At 49.3% G+C, this 18,681-nt stretch overlaps 1 protein-coding gene across 1 annotated transcript; it reads right to left on the reverse strand.

The window, feature by feature from the left end:
- Positions 1–459: 459 nt before the first annotated feature.
- Positions 460–18,301, reverse strand: LOC142572213 (protein disulfide-isomerase A4-like). The gene is made up of 11 exons (XM_075681164.1): positions 18,104–18,301; positions 16,938–17,005; positions 15,597–15,916; positions 14,671–14,876; positions 10,694–10,832; positions 8,419–8,774; positions 7,259–7,407; positions 3,617–3,773; positions 2,436–2,675; positions 1,751–2,019; positions 460–900 (listed from the first exon to the last, which is right to left on the reverse strand). The coding sequence occupies exons 1-11, from the start codon at positions 18,198–18,200 to the stop codon at positions 640–642; spliced, it is 2,262 nt and encodes a 753-aa protein (XP_075537279.1). The 5' UTR covers positions 18,201–18,301; the 3' UTR covers positions 460–639.
- Between the last annotated feature and the right edge of the window lie 380 nt (positions 18,302–18,681).

Below are 18,681 nucleotides of genomic sequence, written 5' to 3' on the forward strand. Positions count from 1 at the left end.
AGCTGTCTCAACGAGACATGGGCCGGCATATGATATTATATTCACATTCTTTTTCTAGTTTTATCAGGTTCGAGCGGCGCTCAGGTTACGTTATCAACTAGAACGGAATTTTATTAGCGGTAAATAGTAACAACCGGTAAATAGAACAATTGAGCGAACGGGATTTTTGCATTTTACAGACCATCAATAGCGCACCTACGGGGGGAAAGGGGGAGGGGACACCCGCGTTCTCCGGAAGGTTCTTTTGCTCGTTTGTGATAATGTGTCCTTTTAGAAGGAACACCCTATGCATCCAGGTTGAAATCAAGTGATTGAGCGAATTTCTGATTTGCACAGCTGTTCTAGAAATTTGTTTTTTCTTGGTGCCGTGTTCCACAGACTTCTGCTCCCGACGGTACGTGCTCGCGTGCCTGCTGCATTTCTGCCACGCCACGCGCAAAATAACTTGGAAAAGTGTGATAAAGGGTAACAGTGACTACAGAGCATTTACTGCACATTCATGCAGGAAAAAAAAAAAAGAATGTTTGCGATGATGCAACAAGATGCCTTTTTATTGGGGAGGGGCCCCCCCAGGCGATGGTAGAAATGAGAATGTGAGAACAAGGGTGAGAGAAATGAAACAGAAAAAAAAAAAAGAAGCTACAGCTCTTCCTTTGGCTTGGCGGAAGCGTCGCTTTTCTCGTCCTTGGCTTTGTCGTCCTTCGCCTTTTTGTCGTCCTTGGGCGGCTTGGGCCGCTTGAAGGCGGGGAAGACACTGAAGTCTGAGCGGTCGGGGATATCGTAGGAGAAATTTTCCTTGACGAACTTGATCAGTCCGAAAGCCTTGCGGATGCCCTGGAACAACTTGGGGTGCATCTTGTCCTTAGCTGACACGAAGTAGATGGTAGGGAAGTCGTCGACCTGTGGAGAGGAAATTACGCGGTTGAAGTGGGTGCCAAGGTACGGCACGCGAACGCGATATCAAGGCCTGTTATGCGGCTGTGACGTGCCGCTAAACGTCGTGGCAGAATGCGTCCCATGGGTGCAGAGGATCGCTGGCATACGAAGTAGTGACCAAAGCTAGCTTAAGTCAACGTGTCCTCGGCTGAACTGCGAGGCGCTACGTGGATGTATGTCGTGACATATCTCCCTCTAATGACCGATAACGCTGATTCTTGTAAAAACAACGCGACTGTTTAAATAGATGATTCACTGTCTACTTGTGGAAGGGCAAGACGAAAAGAGGCGTGCCTCACTGAGCGTGCCTTGCAGTCCAGGCGTCAATAAGGTGCAGTATGATGCACCTCTACGCTCGTGGTGCAATTAGAGGCACTTCCTTCACTTGGTTCAGGCGCTAACCTGCACTGACATTACGTTTTACATTAATACATTTCTGACAATGCATGCATATATGCAGGCAAAATATGTCGGGTAGTAAGTTCTAACTTCGATATGTACTCGCCGCTTTTTCTTTGACCAAATTCTGTGTCGGCGCTGCCATGTATACAGAGAGAGAGAGAGAGAACGCTTTGGAGTCTCCCTGGTAACGGGATCCCGTGTTGCAACTCAAGCTCGACAGCACATATTTGCAGTTCTGTCGGCCATGCCGATGCCACCAGCCTCAAAGAGGGCACAACCGAACGGCGTAACCAGTCTGTTCGCGGGCATCTTTTCAACTCGGCCTTCGTACGACGACCGCACTTGCCTCTTCCAACGCCACGGCAAGCATTAAAAGCAAGCTTTCCTCACAAGTGTTCGTAAGAGCACCTACCTTGAAGATGCCCGGGAAGTCGTTTTGTGTGGCGTCGATGATGGCCGACTGGAAGCGGTCGGGCGCCTGGTAGTCGATGCGGTTGTAGCAGAGTTCGAGCTCCTCGACCAGCTCGTCGCACATGTGGCAGTCCGGGCCGCGGAACATGATGAGCGTGTCCTTGTCGGAGGCCATGACCAGCTCCTCGAACGTGCTACCCACCACCGTGAGCACGTCACGCGTCTGTTCGCGCGGCGCCGTCTGAGACCGCACGTACTGCTTCAGCGTGCCTGCGCGCGACAGTTACCGCTTCGTGTCACGTGAAGTGGCCGCGCGTAAAAACTGCAACGGCTGCCTGTTCGCTTGGGTGCGGGGTTTCGGCTCGGCTTCTGCGCGTCCCGCTCTGCGAGCGGCAACATCCCGCGCATTCCTGATGCCTGCCGATCTCGCCTATATATCCTTTTTTACGAAAATCGCCAATTGCCTCATATATACATACATATATAGATAACCAAAAACCTTACGCCCTGAGCTGGTCACTCTGGCTGCACTATGAGCGCAAGCTTGCCTCCAAGCGTGGTCGCTCGAGTCGCGGCAGACTCCTCGCGGTAAATTCTCGAATAAGAAATACGTTCGCTCTCGATTTGCGCCGATTCACTGTGCAGGAACAAATTCATTCACCGCTGGCGTGCGCGCTCGCTCTCACCCTGGAGCACGGACTCGACAAAGTTGCGCAGGTTTGCGCTCTTGAAGTCGTCCACGGGCGCCATGCGGTAGCGCTCGCGCTCGGACATCCACATGCCGACGTTGACCTCGGCGCCGCTGTCCTCCAGGCCGAGGCTCTTCAGATCGTCCTCGAAGTCAGTCTCGTGCGACACGGCGAACAGCACGCGGCCCTTGTACTGCTGGGCAACCTTCAGAACCTTGTTCCGGATGCGCTGCGTCTCTGCGCGTGCCATTCGCGTCCAATATGTAATCGACTTCACGCGGTAACCACGCACGTTGCATTTTTTTTTATACGCATCTGGTGCGGCCGTTGCGCTAGCCTCCTTTAGGAAACGCCCACAAAACCTTGTGGGACGAATCTACACGCAGTGTTTGAAAAAAAATTGGCTGTGGCTTAGCCAAGGTTAAGCCCAGGATGCGAAGCATACTAGCCTTTATTTTAGTTGTTGAACCACTGTTAAGCCTGGTGAACTGCTGTTGCTTGGCTATATTTGGTTCGGCTAGACGAAGAAACAACTCATGCGTTACTCTGCTTCGCCTTCAAGAGTCGAACGCGACAGCGTTCCCGTCGACCCGCCAAGGGGTGTAAGACAATGGGCTACGGCGCAGCGACTACGCGCCCCGCATTGGACGCGGTGAGCGTCGAGCAACGCAGCGTTCGGCGCGGCAACGAAATGTGCGCCTGAGCAAGCGACGCACGCCTGAGGCTTAGAAACAGCTCGTTTCTAAGGCAACACCGCATTCACTAGAGGCGCTTTTGTACCGCTTTGAAGCATCGTACTCGTGGCTCAGTGGTAGCGTCTCCGTCTCACACTCCGGAGACCCTGGTTCGATTCCCACCCAGCCCATCTTGCAAGAGCTGAGCCAAAGCCACCTAGAAACAAGCGCAGCTACTTATATACCGCCGCGACGCCGCGAGCGACGGCGCGAGTTGGAGCCCCGTTTCTCTTCTGTCGTGACGTCACGGTGTCACGTGGTCAGCCTTAGAGGCGACACCGCCGCGCCTGAGGAGCTGGGTTGAGCTCTAGTAATATGCTTCGCATAAAAAAGAAAACAGGTGGGAGGCTGACCTGCCCCATCACCTATAGCTCTCTCCTCCGTCCCATGCGTCACAATCAGAAAAAAAAAAGACATGTTCCGACGCCGGCTGCAGTTGCGTACCTTCCTTGTTGTCGAAGCCAAAGTCGACGTCGTAGAAGACGACAACCAGGGGATACTTGTTGATGTACTTCCAGAGGTTGGCCACGTCCCGGAAGCCGACCAGCGGGAACAGGTGCTCCTCCATGAATCGCTCCATGTGCACCTGAGTCGCGTCAGGCTGCACGCGGTGGGAGCGCCGAACGTGCACGATTCAGATTTGTCAAAAGATAGAAGTTGGCGTCTAGTCTAGGGCGATGTACTACATGGGGTCTCTGAAGTTACAGAACCTGCTGCTTTCGATGGGGTAGATATACGCTTAGGGCGTCGCTGATTCATAACAGAAAGGCAGTACGTCGCGTCCACTAGCGTTACATGTGTGTTTGTGTTAAGCTGGCAAGTTGCCTTTGAACAAGAGCGTTATCTTATTGTCTCATGCTTTCGCTCGTGATTTCATTACGTTCGTAGCTCTGCTGGCCGAATGATAAGTCGCGCGATCGAACTCGCTGCAAAACTGCGTTTTGTGGAATCCATAGACCCACGTGCCGCTAAGGCCTTCTGGTGCGAATTAGCTCGAAACATGGTTCCAGTAATACCCTTGTGTGGCTGAAAATTGTCTCGGTACATTAATCGTTAGAACGGATGAGGGGTTGTGTGGCAGTTAGTGAGAGCGGCACTGGGCGCTGCCGAAATTCGGTGTTGCCTAAAGCAGGGTGTCCAACCGACACACTTTCGATTCGAGTTCCGGTTCGGGCGTTAAACGTTACCTTGCGTGCACCACTGCTGTTCGTCTGCGTAGCACACAAAACACAAAGGGAAAGGTGTTTGCTTGAGGCGTTGTTGTGCGCCATATTTCATAACCACTGAGAGGGTTGAGCATCGTCATTGCCTCGCATGGCACATCGCATCGTGGGTAATTACAGCCGTCAAGAGGCTAATGTGGCGAAGACCCGGGAACTCCAGAGGGCATTGTGCACATTCGACGAGGTGCGGTCCAAACGAGTTCCTCGCGTCTCTTTTCTTGTCTGCCACGCTCCTATGTATATACACGCTCTGAACCACTCCCCGACGCGGTGTGGAGCAGCAGCAGCGGGAAAGTCTAACGAAAAGGCAAAGAAAGCTTCGCTTTAAAAAGAAGATATTCGAGAAGTTCTGACACCATGTGGTGCAGTTGCGATGTCGGCCGCTATCTAATAGACAAAAATAATCGAGACACAAAGAGGTAATTAAGGCGCCTATAGTTCTAATAGACCATGTAATATCTCGCGAAATCGACCAACATAAAAAATACTTCCTGAACCCATAAATGTATAGCTAAAATACGTTGAGAAGCCAAATAGGTAATGTCGTGAAATCACTCAACTAATGTACGATATTTTAACTAAGGTGCGCAGCCATCGCAAACGCGCAAAGAATAAAGATTAATTTGTATACAGAGATCACTTATAGTTTAAAAAAGGAAATACAGCAAACTTGTGCGATTTTGCAGTATCGCAGCTCAATTCGCAGCACTCACCATGGTTGCTTAGTGGCTGTGGTGTTGGGCTGTTAAGCACGATGTCGCGGGATCGAATCCCGACCATGGCGGCCGCAATTCGGTGGGGACAAAATGCGAAAACACCTGTGTATTTAGATTTAGGTGCACGTTAAAGAACTCCAGGTGGTCAAAATTTCCGGAGTCCCCTACTAGGGCGTGCCTCATAACCGCATCGTTGTTCTGGCACGTAAAACATCACAATTTAATTTTTTGAAGCTCAATTTGGCGCGAAGCTGTTTCTTTGGAGTAGTTGCATTAACAATTTCATTTGCCCGTATAATTCAACCACACACTTTAAAACGTTGCCCGCATACGACGCTTTCGAGCTTGAGGAATTTTTTAGCAAAGCCGTACTTCACCCTCGCACAGAGTCGCACCTTTAACTTCGCCTGAGGTGTCCTCAACTGAGAGACCAGTTACTTCGCTGCACTTTACCCCAATTTTTCCTCCCCAACAAGAATATCTATCTATCTATCTATCTATCTATCTATCTATCTATCTATCTATCTATCTATCTATCTATCTATCTATCTATCTATCTATCTATCTATATCTATATCTATCTATATCTATCTATCTATCTATCTATCTATCTATCTATCTATCTATCTATCTATCTATCTGTCTGTCTATCTATCTATCTATCTATCTATCTATCTATCTATCTATCTATCTATCTATCTCTCCAGGACAGCGGGCTAAATTCTGCGCCTATTCTTAAAATGCACTTATACTGCTCCAGAGTGCTTCCACACGTAGAATTTACTGCACAGGAAGTAATTAACCCTAACATATTCAACTCTGCCAGCACATCACCCGCGCCCTTCTCCACACATCGATCATGAACAAGGTGCCTCGTTTAGTTCACCCAAGGACACCGGGGAAGCCTACTCTGTGCGTACTGTCGCATGAACGATGGGGTGAAAAAGAGGGTTCAGCAATTGTTTACAAAACTTGTAAGTAAGCCAGAAACGTTAAACATTCCCCAGGAGTCCCCGCTAACACGGTCCCTGCCTCCACGGAATGCCAACTCGGTGGCACTCTCAGCAGACTGGGAAACACCGCGGTTAACGGCATGTATAGCGCTTTAAATTAAATTATGGGGTTTTACGTGCTAAAACCACGATCTGATTATGAGGCACGCCGTAGTGGATGACTCGTGATCAATTTTTACCACCGTTCTTTGACGTGCAGTTAAATCTAACTGCACGGGTGTTTCTCGTTTCGCGCAGCGCACGATTTTGCGCGCTATGTACGAGGACACCTGACTATCGGTATAATTCAGTGCTACACGAACACTGAGGCAGACACAAGCAGATCACAGAGCATGATCACGCGCTGGAACACGGTAGAAAATGGCATAGTTTAGGCGTAAGCGCGCGCGACTGCACGACGTGGGAACAAACAGAGGAAACGGAAGTGCATATCTCTTGCTGCGGTGCGAAGTAAAACAAAAACATGCAGACATTCGGTTTGTGTGTTTTATTATTTCTCTAAGCTTTTAATTTTATTCAAGCAACATACTACACTAATAAAAGATGTAGCCTTAATTGTCGAAGTCACGTGTCACCACGAGCGACGTCACAGTGCAAACACGCGTGTACGTCATCCTCCTACTAGCACGTGTAACTACCAGCACGTGTACGTCATCCTCCGGCTTGGCGCGCGGCGGTCGCGAGGAGAAGGGAAAACGACGTTCGGCTTGAAATTTGATATCTTTCTGCGGTTCGTAGAGATGTAATAATATACTTCGCAGACACGACGTTATTGCGCAATTTATGCTCTGCGCTTGTCAGCTCAAAGCGGCCAGACCTGGTGAGGGGCCCTTTAAGTGCTCGATCAGGCTGTATTTACTGCATTCCTTCCAATCCCTTGCCATTGTAATACTCCGCGTCCATTGTAATAATCAGCGCGGCGACACGCAACAGAATTCTGGTTGGCTGGCTTAGCAACTTGCACGTAGAAGTGCAACCAAGACAGATATAAAGCTTTAAAGAATTAACGCCAGCTACATACTTTGAAACAGCTGCCAGAGTTCAAGCCAAAGCACGATCAGGACTACCGAAAATACATTCCAAAGCTGCGACTATTTTCATTTGTGTTTGAAAGAAAAGCAGCCCATGACGCACCCTGCTGAAGGTGTAGTACGGCTCCTCGTACTGGGACTGCAGGATCTCGGGGTGGAAGAGCACGAGCGAGCTCTCGGTCACCTTGTAGTGCCTGGCCAGCTCCATCGAGTAGGTGTGGTAGAAGGTGTGCCGACCGCGCAGGTTGTTCGCTGCAAGCATCCCCAAGGCAAACTTGTAACGTGCGCGTGCGTAAGCGAAAATGCACCCACCGCCACCGCTGGTAGTGGTAGGCGCCACATCACAGTGACTATATATTGAGTATACTACATCGCCTACGCCATTTGGAGTAGCTTCACTTCCTTAATTTTGTGCCCTTTATTTGAGCCCGATGAAATGTTATGGCAAAACAGGACTACACAGATGCTCCTGTATGTGCAAGCTAAAAAAAAAAAAGAGCTTAACGCATTTTTATGTCAAACACGCGCACGCACGCACACACTGCTACTACTTACGTGACGATATTATATATATCGTGTGCATATACAGTTGCTCGCGGCCGCGATTCAGTGACGTTATTAGGCGCGGCGCGGTACGCGCTCCTTCCGCTTTGGTTTCGTACTTGTTTGTATAATGTACCAGTTCCAGTTTACGTGTCGAAAAATTTTGTAACTGACGCCGATCGAGGTAGCCGGGTGACCGACACGTTTCTCAATGCACATTCCGCAGCATTTATACTCTCATTATTGACAAGATGTCACGCGGCTCGGCGGAGCCGAAGGTATACGAAAAGAAGAGCGCGCATCGTGCTGGCCGCTAACTGCCTTTTGCTTTCGTCTGACCGTCCTGTATACCTTGCGCTAACTATCCGCAATCTTGTAAATAAACCTATCCAATCGGCTACAATTTTGGTGGAGGTGCGCAAAAAGTCAACCGAGACGACCGAGCTATATTGCCCCTATGTATATGACGGAGACCGGGCTGCCACCGGCCCATATCCTCTATCTGTTACAAAATGTTTAACGACTAACCATACTCAGTGTTATTCGATCCGCAATTTGCGAGAAGTGTCAGTGCCGTGTTGACGCTAGTCGCGTCATCTTGGACCCAAAAGCGATTTGCAAACAGCGAGCGGAAAGAAACTATAGCCAGGCATTTGCGTCGTTCTATGCACAGTATACATATACGCTCTCGCGAGATTGCACACATGCGAAGGTACGTGCCTGCAGCCTCGAACTCCTTGTAGAAAGGTCCGCGGGACTTGCTGAACACTGCGAGCACGGTGATGGTGATCGGGTGGATGGCCTTCTTGAACTGCTTGAGCGAGCTGACCTCCTTGCTGGGGTACTGGGACAGGTTGAGCATGTGGTTCACGATGCCGGTCTCCTCCCGCGGACCGTTGTACTCGAAGCGGCGTCCGCGTCGGTACAGCAGCAGCGTCGGGTAGCTGCGCACCTCGTTGACCTCGGCCAGGCTCTTCTCCTTGGTGGCGTCCACCTTGCCCAGGGGGATGTTGTACTCCTTCAGGCGCCGCGCAGCTCGCTCGAACTCGGGCGACATGCGGCGGCAGTGACCGCACCTGCAGCGTGCACAGCGATGTGTCTATACACCATGGCGTTTTGACGCGCAACGTGCGCGCCGGACTCGCTGCGATAAGATGCTCGGCATGATCGCACCCTGGGCGATCACGATGAGCACAGGAACTTGATGGACTATGTATAGCTGGTTCGACATGTGTACTAAGGAAGCAGCGCAGGAAGGACAAAGGACACAAGGAACGTGGCGTCCACTTGTACGTTTCTTGTATCACTTGACCTTCCTGCGCTGCTGCCTATAGTATAGAGGACGTAACCGGCGACGTCCAGCGGAACAACGCTATGTAGTGCTGCTGTCCTTTTCTGTCCCTTGTTGTTTCGTGCGGCCCAATGACAGATTATGCCGTGTCCCGAACTTTCTTTTTTCCTTACGTTGGAGTATATATACTCTAGCTCAATTAGCTAGAGTGTGAAATGACCTTTTTTACCGAACGTGATGTATGTTGTTGCATCGCACACTCAGCGAGACGGGCCGTCTTTCTTTCATTCATATCCCCGTTGAAATACCCCGGTGCTTGTCACCATGTATACAGTTTACTGCGGAAAAAAAAAGTAAAAATCCGCCAGAAGAGATTCGCGATAACACTGAATCGCACCCACCTAACACCCGTAAGGATGTTAAGTGGGTGCCTTTTATATTTAAGCCCTTTGTTGCACATTTAAAGCATGCAAGGCATACATACGAAATACTTCTTATGTAAGCCAAACGTCTACAGCGAAATTACTTGTATAGCCAAGTATAACATGTATAGCCTGTATAAGGCAGGATTAATTTTGTCCTTACCGAATTCCTATCCTTTAATATGCAGTGTGAAAGCCTCTAAAACAACGACCACTACACGGAATTTGCCTGTACAACGAAGGAACTTAGGCGTCCCCGACAGCAGATTTCTTGCCTTACAACGAACGCCACGAAGCCCACTTTCCTCCGCAGACGTCACTGAGGTGCAGCGAAAACACGTATACGCAGCGCTAGCGACGTGCCTGTGTCAGAAATTCTTTCAGGAATCGTTGAACTTGTACGCTGCATGTCGTAACGAATATATAGTAAAAAGAATGAGTAAATGGCGGGGTAGGAAGCGTATGTGAATATATATATATATATATATATATATATATATATATATATATATATATATAGTTTATAACTAGCTAACGGCATAAGCAGTTGCTTTCGGCGTGTATTCATTCCTGCTATATCCGTTGTCGCGCACTCGGGCAGATTTCACATGCTATTCTTAGATGGTGCTGCGATCATCCAGCGCCTCGCGTTTCACGGTACGGGACCGCGTGACAGTAAAGCATGTCCACCAACGAGGCAGGGCCATCAGGTCCCCAGAAAATCCTCTCCAATTTTCTTGTCTACTTTCCATTACGAAATACCGAAGCTGAAATTATAAGTTCTTCCAAGTGAACAATTAATTCTTCGAGGTCACACTAAGTTTCTTCAAGTGGAACCATTACTAAACGTATATATATATATGGGTGGGGTTCGGAAAGCAGGTCGCCCCCGGTAAAAGTAAAACATTCCGCCTGTACTCCAGTCGTTTATTTGTTTACAAATAGTGCCACCTCTGTGCGCATGAGCAAATTACCGGATAATTATTTATACCTTTATGTTAGGAAATTTCATCCATTAATCTATAAAATTTTGAATTGTGGAACCGGTCATATTCGCTCGAATCCACGTCAACGTTCGCCGTCAGAAAAAAAGGGATCGATGTTCGCGCAGTCAGGCGCAGGCTTTCAATTCGATTCCAGATAGAGCAAAAAAGTAGCACACAGAGAGTGAGCTGCTTATCCGATGCAGTGACCCACAAACTTTGTAGCGCGGGTGCAAAATGTCAACATGCAATAGCGAAGACATCGCTCACGGCGAAAGACCGACATGCGAAACACGTACCATGGAGCGTAGAAGTAGATGAGAATCAACTTGGCGTTGTTGATGGTCAGCGTGAAGTTCACTGCGGTCAGTTCCAGCGTCGCCTCCGGCGGTGGTTCGAACATTGGATCAGTCTTCTCTGCCATCGCGTCTACGATACCTGTTGGAAGATCGGCGCGCGTCAACGGACGGGTGAAAACTGGACGCGGTTAAAACAGGGAAGGTATATTGCTCAAGTATTTTCAGAGGGCGGTGCCATATGACGAAGGATACATCGCGTTGCGTCAAATGGACGCGCAGAGACCTGTCGCTCTCACACCCATGTCCGAAATGCCTTCTACACACTGAAACCCGATTTACATCCTTAAGGATGTTTTCTGTCGATAACTTACACCATTACGAGTTTAAGTTACAGAACGATCTGCATCCTTAAGGACCCTTAATGGTGCAATTCTGTTTACAGTGTATACGGTTATTGCATGGGTAGTTACTGGCTCCCTTTGGGGATCCATTTACAGTAACTCTATGCATGGGATGCACCGGGTGTACAGCGTCGAGGAAACAAAAAATACCCACAATAGTGATTATTAACAAGCGTGACAAGGGTACGCACCAAAAGAATAACGTACATTCACGCTAGAAAACTGTACGCCAATTATGGTGTAACTTGACAGGCAACGGTAATTGTCATACGGCGCGGCGCATCCCGTACTTTCATGTCAGGAACGTTACGGGGTGCCGAGAGTCGCACATGGCAATAGTTGACACCTTTTGAAAATGGGTTCGTTACTGAGCACTTGGCTCCCAGAATATCTGAAAAGAGAAGAGCACACCCGTTCTATAACTTGCCAAAGCTATCCTATAGTGCACAGAAACGATTGATCGGTTTGTAAGAGAGCGTGCCTGTTAGCCGAGATCATACTTTCAACTGCGAGGTCTCAGACGTGCTCTTGGGGCAACAGCAACAAAACAGTAGTGCAGATAACCAGAAGAACATTTATTGCGCCTCTTATACAGCAATCCAGCCAGCCGAATCACCGATAGAACATGCCGATGGGCGCGCGACAACTCGAGTAAGTCCGACTCACCGCTACCTGATAGCGAGCGAATACGTTCGCGCGCATGCTGGACACCAAGGCCTAATGGTTCACATGTAGGGTCATGCGAACGGTGGCGCGTTCGAACGATCGTTTTCATCCATTCCGGTACCCTGCTCCTAAGCGTTTCGCAGGACGGTCCCGCAAACGGCCGGCGAGCGCGCGAAACTGGCCGACTGGCGCGAAACTGGCCACGCAGCTGGCCGACTCCAAGTCAAAAAGAGGTGCCCAAGTAACCTCGCCGTTAGGGGGCGTTAGTAGCGCAACAATCGCGCCATCTCTCGTACTAATCTACAAGCACACCGCCCAGTGCCGGTGCTTAGCTACGCGGAGAAGCCGGATTACAGGTGACACGAATGCCATGCGGGAAAAATCAACGTTAATAGACTGGGAAAAACACCAGAGGACGCGTGAGGGTCGAGCGTCCCCACAGAACAAAAGGTGCGACTTAACTCCGGATCGTGTAGACGAGCGTTTAAAAAAGAGCCAAAATATTCTATACAAGTAAAAGGCTAGATATACCGCACGCTTTTCAATGCTTAATGTTTAGGCGCGTGTTAGTGCAGCAGTTTCCTCATATATTAGTGCGATAGCAATTATAGGAACATTCCGGGCGATTTTTTTTTTTTTGCCGTCGCCGTCGTCTTGGTGTTCCGCACAAAGTCCAAGGGCGATAACGCCGCCGCGCGCCGTATGCTGTATGCTCGAGTGAAAGCGCGCGAGGGTGAGCCGACGATCGCGGCTCAATGTCGCGCAGAAGGTCGAGCTCCACCACTGGAAAAGCTGGCGCCACCGTAGGCGTGACGTGGCATGAGGGATCACGTGGACACAGGGGCCGCGTCGGCTGCTTCGGAAGCGCCGAAGCGAACTGAAAACGAAAGTTTAAAGTCCCACCTGCACTGTGGTTCTGATTAAGTGCTGAGGTTTTCCTGCCTTAGGTATCTGCTTGACAGCATTTAAAAGCACTATAATAGGTAGTGGCTTTTGGAGGCGTGCAGCATGGTAGACTACTCCTCGGTGCCGCAAAGCCGGACGAACGCAACGGAGCCTGGTGTCAGCCTTATTCACACGTAGCCGCAGGACAAGAAGCTGCATGAAGCTTGGCTCACGAAACTTGGAACCGTCAAACAGCCATCGGCTGCAACTCGGGTATGCAGCAAGCACAGACGCGAGGAAGATTTCTGATACGGCGTCGGGACTGCGATGTTCGGTGAGTAGCAGAAAACGCGCACTGAGACGCTCGCCCACGCCCGCTGCCCGGCTAGTTTCATGACGATTTATTTGGTCTATGAACTTGTTGATGCTAGGCACTGGCAAGTTCACTTGAATGGAAAGGGAGCGGTAAGAAGCACGTTAAAAAAAGACGTGGCACATGGTCATGCTTGTGTTATGATGTAATGTACTGGATTACAAAAAAAGAAGCAGCGGGAATTCGCACGCTGAGAAGACCTTAAACATAGTGCGACGAAACGTGAGAAACAATATTGAAACGTCCAAGAATTTAGAAGAAAAAGAAAGATTGAATCGTTGCGACGACACATCACAGTCGCCGTAGGCGTTGAAGCCTCTATAACGAAATTATTTTTGAACACCTCTGATAGCGTGCACGCAACAATGGTTGCTCGTGTACTGTCAAATGCTCATATTCTGCGGCCTAAAGCTCGCGGCACGGTGCGAAAACGCGCTCGTAGCGAAAGCAAAACATTGTGCGCGGACATGCATGCAGACGTGCAGTCGGTCGCTGCGAACCGTGCGATCGCTGCATTGAGGCTTCATTATGTTATGCTCCACTCAGTTATACAGACAGCCCACTATAAGAACATATTTCACACAGTTTGATCTCAGCGTTTGCCTAACCTTTTACGCAAGAAGCCGGTTCGGGAGACTCCATCGCGGCGACCGCGCGCATTGGCGTTCGCTGTACATGTCCGGTAAAGAGATAGCGTCTGTAAACGATTCCGTGTTTTCAGTTTGCCCAAGATTATTATTTTGGCAGTGAAAGACATCCCTCGTGTTGAGAGTACTTACAGAAATCTCAAGGAATTCAGGCTGCCGCGTGGTGTTTTTCCTGAGCGCCGTAAGCCAAACCTTTGAGGAACGCGCCGCGTTATCCCTCATACTACGCAAAGGAGGCGCTTCCGACAGATGGCGACTCCGTAAGTCCTCGCCCCCAATACCGAGGCAGCAACGCGCAGCCGCGCGGGCTTTATCTTGAAAGCGATCTGCTTTGGGGGCAGAGTCGAGGCTGGCCACCGCCTCGTAGCTTTGCGTGTGCTGTGTTCTCGCCACTCCGTTTGCATTGAAGCGATAGACAGCGCGAAGGTCACTTCGCTCCCTGCTGCTGCCGCGCTTCCTCACGCCAGCGTTTTGACAGCGATTGTTCGCGAGTGTGATGTGTGCGTTTGCCTGTGCGGGCTGCTTCTTAATTTATTTAGCAAGCGAGTGTTTACAAGTTTATGTGGTAGATAAAACTGCTATCCTTACTTCGTATGGTTGTCTACTAATTTGCTATCGCAATCGATGCTTCGTCGTTCGAGCGAAGCTGCGACTTTTTTCAACACTTCAACGAAAGCGCCAGACACCACCTTGAACACTATCTTAAAATGGGGAGAAGGGGAGCGTTTCCTACACTAGCCCTTCGTATGTTAGTATAATTTGACAACTTTCGAATTATGTATAGTCAGGAGAGCGAACTGCCGCATCGTACAGCCTTAAAACTATGTCGAGATGTAACTGGGGCTCGATGGGTCCTTCAAGCCGCTTCTGTGAGCACGTATTTCCGCCTCCCTAATTCCATAGACATATAATGCATCATGACACGGCCTAGCAACATGTTAGTAGCTCATGCGCACATTGGCCATTTGTGTAAGACATGGGCTTCCGGAAATGAGGAAGGCTGACCTTCGGCCGAGAAGGTGTTCTCGTACTCGCTGGTGTTTCCGCGGTGCGAGAAGAACAGCGTCGGGTACTTGTTGACGCCGAAGCGATTGGCCAGCTTCTGCTCGACCGTGGTGTCGACCTTGGCCAGAACCACCTGCGGGTCTCGTTTCCGGAGCGTGAGGGCCGCCCGCGCGTACTCGGGCTCCATCTTCACGCAGTGCTCGCACCTGCACGCATGCGACTCGTGCATAACACGTGCAGCAAGGTCCACGCGCGTTTTCCTCGGTTTCCAGTCATGCTCGTTTCGTTGATTTATTCGGCTTGCCATTAGTACACCGCCTCGCACCGCGCCGATATTCTGCTTGCGTATAGCAGTTCATTCCGAAGATTCGTGGCTGGGGCATCATGCGCCATGGACTACTCATCTCAGCACCTAAACCTCTAAGGCGCCACAAAAGCTCCATCGTGGCATGATGAAAACCGCTTTTCCACCCTGGGTCACCTGAGCCGAGTATACAAATAAAGTGTTAACATCGCAACGCACACGTTAACGGCTCTTATTTCTTTTTAGTTCTGTTCGTCTGCAACGGCGTATAATCTGCTTAGGAGTTGCAATTATCTTGTCAGCGTTCGGAGCTGAGAAATGCTAAGCATTAACATCGTGCCTTTTAGCGATTCTGACATCTGTGTGACGAAGTGCGCAAAGCCACTCGCTTTGGACAATATGCTGCAAGCCATTTTAATAATGTACGCAATAATAATGCAAGAGTTCACGCGTACACACTGCAAGCGGAACTGCTGCGTATACCGTGTGTCCCAGTTAACTTTAGCCAAGCCATTTAACGAAAAAACAAGAAAGACTGTGCAAGAGACAATCATAAGACCTACAGTGTTCGGTCGTCAGCGTTATATAGCGCAGACATAAATGTTACGGATTGGGGCCTCACCAGGGCGCGTAGAAGTTGATGAGCATGTACCGCGTGTTGTTGACCACCTGGTAGAAGTTGGAGATGTTGAGCTTGAACACGTTCTTCTCGACGGTGACGCCCATAGCCTCGATGTCAACATCGGTGAGCGTGGGAGCTGTGTCCTGCTCGAACTTCGGCTTCTTGGGCTGCTCTTCTTCCTCGTCGGCCGCGCTCTCCTTGGCCTCGTCGTCCTCCGTCTCCACTTGCACACTCTCGTCTCCCTGCTGTTCACCGCCTTCCGAAGCCTTGGCCTCTGCCGCCTTGGCCTCGCTTTTCTCGCCACCCTCGGTCTTCTGGGACTGCACATTTAGCGCAGTCATATTGCTCGCACATGCGCTTGCGGAGAGGTATACCGCTGCAGCTGGCTCTGCAGACAAGCTGCACGTAGAGTTACTGTATATGCTACCTGCGGTAGCATATACAGTAACTCTAGCTGCACGTGCGGGTTGACGTTACGATCGTGCGGCCGGTCATAATCTCCATATTGTGCCACGTGCGTGAATGAGCTTGCGGACGCCCTATCCACCCTCATTTACTAGTGGTGCGTGCAGACTTTTCAAGAAATGAAACGCGCAAAGCAGGTGACGATTATTGTGCGATGACCAGATACGCCCCAAAGGGTGTGAACGTTTTCAGGAGTACTCGCTGAAAACTGAAGTGAGAAGGGGAGTAAAATTTACATCCGTGAAGGAGTAAACTTTGTAACAAAAAGTTACTGTAAAATGAAGGAAAAAGTCGCCAACAAAAAATATTGGTGAAACCACAGAAAATGTAAGAAACGGAAAACAGAATGGTATTAATAACTGTACCGTAGTTAATTTTTTCTTCAACTTTTTTTTGTACACTGACTAGAATAGCATTGTCACTGACCTCACCAATCATAAGGCTTAAAATATATTTAAAGGTAATGTGACTGGCTTTGATTAAGCCGCGCAGATCAGCAATAAGGTGGCGACGGTGCGCCCTAGCTGCTTTTATATTATTATTACTTTTTAGTCGCTGTTTGGCATTGCTTAACAATAGTGTCTATCGAATGATTTCGCTGTTTAAAACATGCAACTTTACTACAATTCGATGTCACCACCGGCTTGTGACGTCACATATGATGCTTCGGTATCTGCGGGGAACAGGCACCGCTCAGTCGAAAGAAGGGGAACATTTAGAAAATCTGCAGCGTGTTTGGAAACTCGACGTGCTTCATTATTAGCGTTGACTTTTCTATCACACCAAGTAGGAAAAGAAAAGACAAGGAGAAATTGCGTCGTAACTAGCTAGATAAGTAAAGCTGTCTGAAACATCAAGGCTGGTCGCTTCACGTACCGAGGGTTGCAGCTCCGGTGCCAGCTTACCACTGTCCACGTCCAGACTGGCTTCTTTGCGACCGGCACCTGCAGTGCGCGCATAAAGTATTATATAAGCCTGGGAACTATACCCACCGCGACAAGCAAAGGCTAGCTAGCTGTTTTTTCGAGTCACGTGTTTCGCTTCTGAGCAATTATGGTTCAGCTTCGAATCTTCGAAAAAAAAAAATAATAATAAGCGACATATGGGCGCCTATATACGATAGCTTTATGGTGTTGAGACAGCCCAGCGGCGGTATAGTATTGGTGCAAAACGTTTAAACTTGGCCAATCTTATCGGTTTCACCATGCCAACTGTACCGACTAAGAGAGGAATAACCTAAGAGAGTCCAATATTGTATGGCAAATACATTTGCGTTGCGAGCTATCGCCTATTTCAGACAACAATATAGAAGAAGAGAGCGAGAATGAAGGAGTGTCAAAGCGCAGCGAATTGCCTTGTGTTCTCTTTAGGTTTATGTAATACACCGGGCGCTTTCGATCGTGATCAAGCCCGATCGGGATTGAATTTCTCGACGTCGATTGGCTCCCTTCCTCAGCTTGCGCAAAGGAGCCCATATAGTGATATAGGAATTCGACCTCCATCGCAATCAAAAGGGCCCCGTACGGCTAGGGTACACACACGGCCACTTTATATCGCGATTAAGGTCGATCCGAATCGAAATTGATGACCATTTGGCTTCCTCTCACAACTTGCGCAAAGGAGCCAATCGCGAGAGAAATCCGACCGCCATCGAAAGTGCTTATAGCGTGACTGGGGTATTAATATTTCGTTAGCGACGTCTCGTCCTGGGTTAACTGAAGCTACGAAAAATGACCGCGGAAATGTGCGCGGGGTAAAAAGCGGTTGCGCCATCACGTCGCTGTATAATTTATACTTCAGCAGTCACGTCTTCATACTCTGCGTTCTGTCAGGAGGTCGATTCGTGATTCTAACTCGCTGCCTCTTCGGAGACGCGAATAGCAACACATCCACCGAATACCTGTCCTGGGCCGAAGGACTACCTCTATTACCATCTGTGGTACTAGATTCGGTACCACAATGTATACACCCGGCTTGCGTGCCAAGTGACGGACCCATGGAATAGGCTATTCAGCCGCGCAATTCTAAGAGTGGGCGCTCACCTTCGCTCAGTGTCTGGTCCATATCACCGCATAAAACGTGTCCCGCAAACATAAAGGCGAAGACCAGAACCACGAACTCCATCTTCATTTTGGACATCTTCGAAGCGACGCGCTTACGGCCAACTCGCTGGTCCACACTGGCCACGCAAAGATTGTTGGATTCGCGAAGCCACCGGTACACGTATGTAAATCCTATTGGTCGAGTCTTCTGGGCGCGTGAGAATGAGCGCTTTTTTCTCTTTTTCTTGGGGGTAGCCGTTGCTATTAGTTTCTTCTTCTTTTTCCTTTCAGCGCACCGACTGCCGGTGACTGTCGTCACGAGCAAGCGCGTGCTCCGTGTCAAGTACATACTGCCGATTCGGACATTCATTCAAGCAGAGCGAATCGTGGCTGTTCGTTCTGCATATTAATTAAATGAGAGTCGAAAGCAGGCTCGTGAGCGTTAACAACAAACGGTAATTTTCTCCGTATGCTCTTTTTTTGTTGGTGTAATTTTTCGCATCGCGGTCTTCAGGAAATCTAGGGAATGTTTAAGCAGTGGTTATTGGTTTTAGAATTACCGTTTGGCTTAAGGTAAC

Source organism: Dermacentor variabilis, chromosome 2 (assembly GCF_050947875.1).
Source record: "Dermacentor variabilis isolate Ectoservices chromosome 2, ASM5094787v1, whole genome shotgun sequence".
Lineage (NCBI taxonomy): Eukaryota > Metazoa > Arthropoda > Arachnida > Ixodida > Ixodidae > Dermacentor > Dermacentor variabilis.

Coding starts and splice junctions, on each gene's coding strand:
- LOC142572213 (XM_075681164.1), bottom strand. CDS start 18,200: ATGTCCAAAATGAAGATGGAGTTCGTGGTTCTGGTCTTCGCCTTTATG. Junction 17,006..18,103: donor GGACCAGACACTGAGCGAAG/GTGAGCGCCCAC, acceptor CGCGCACTGCAG/GTGCCGGTCGCAAAGAAGCC. Junction 2,020..2,435: donor TGTCGAGTCCGTGCTCCAGG/GTGAGAGCGAGC, acceptor TGTCGCGCGCAG/GCACGCTGAAGCAGTACGTG.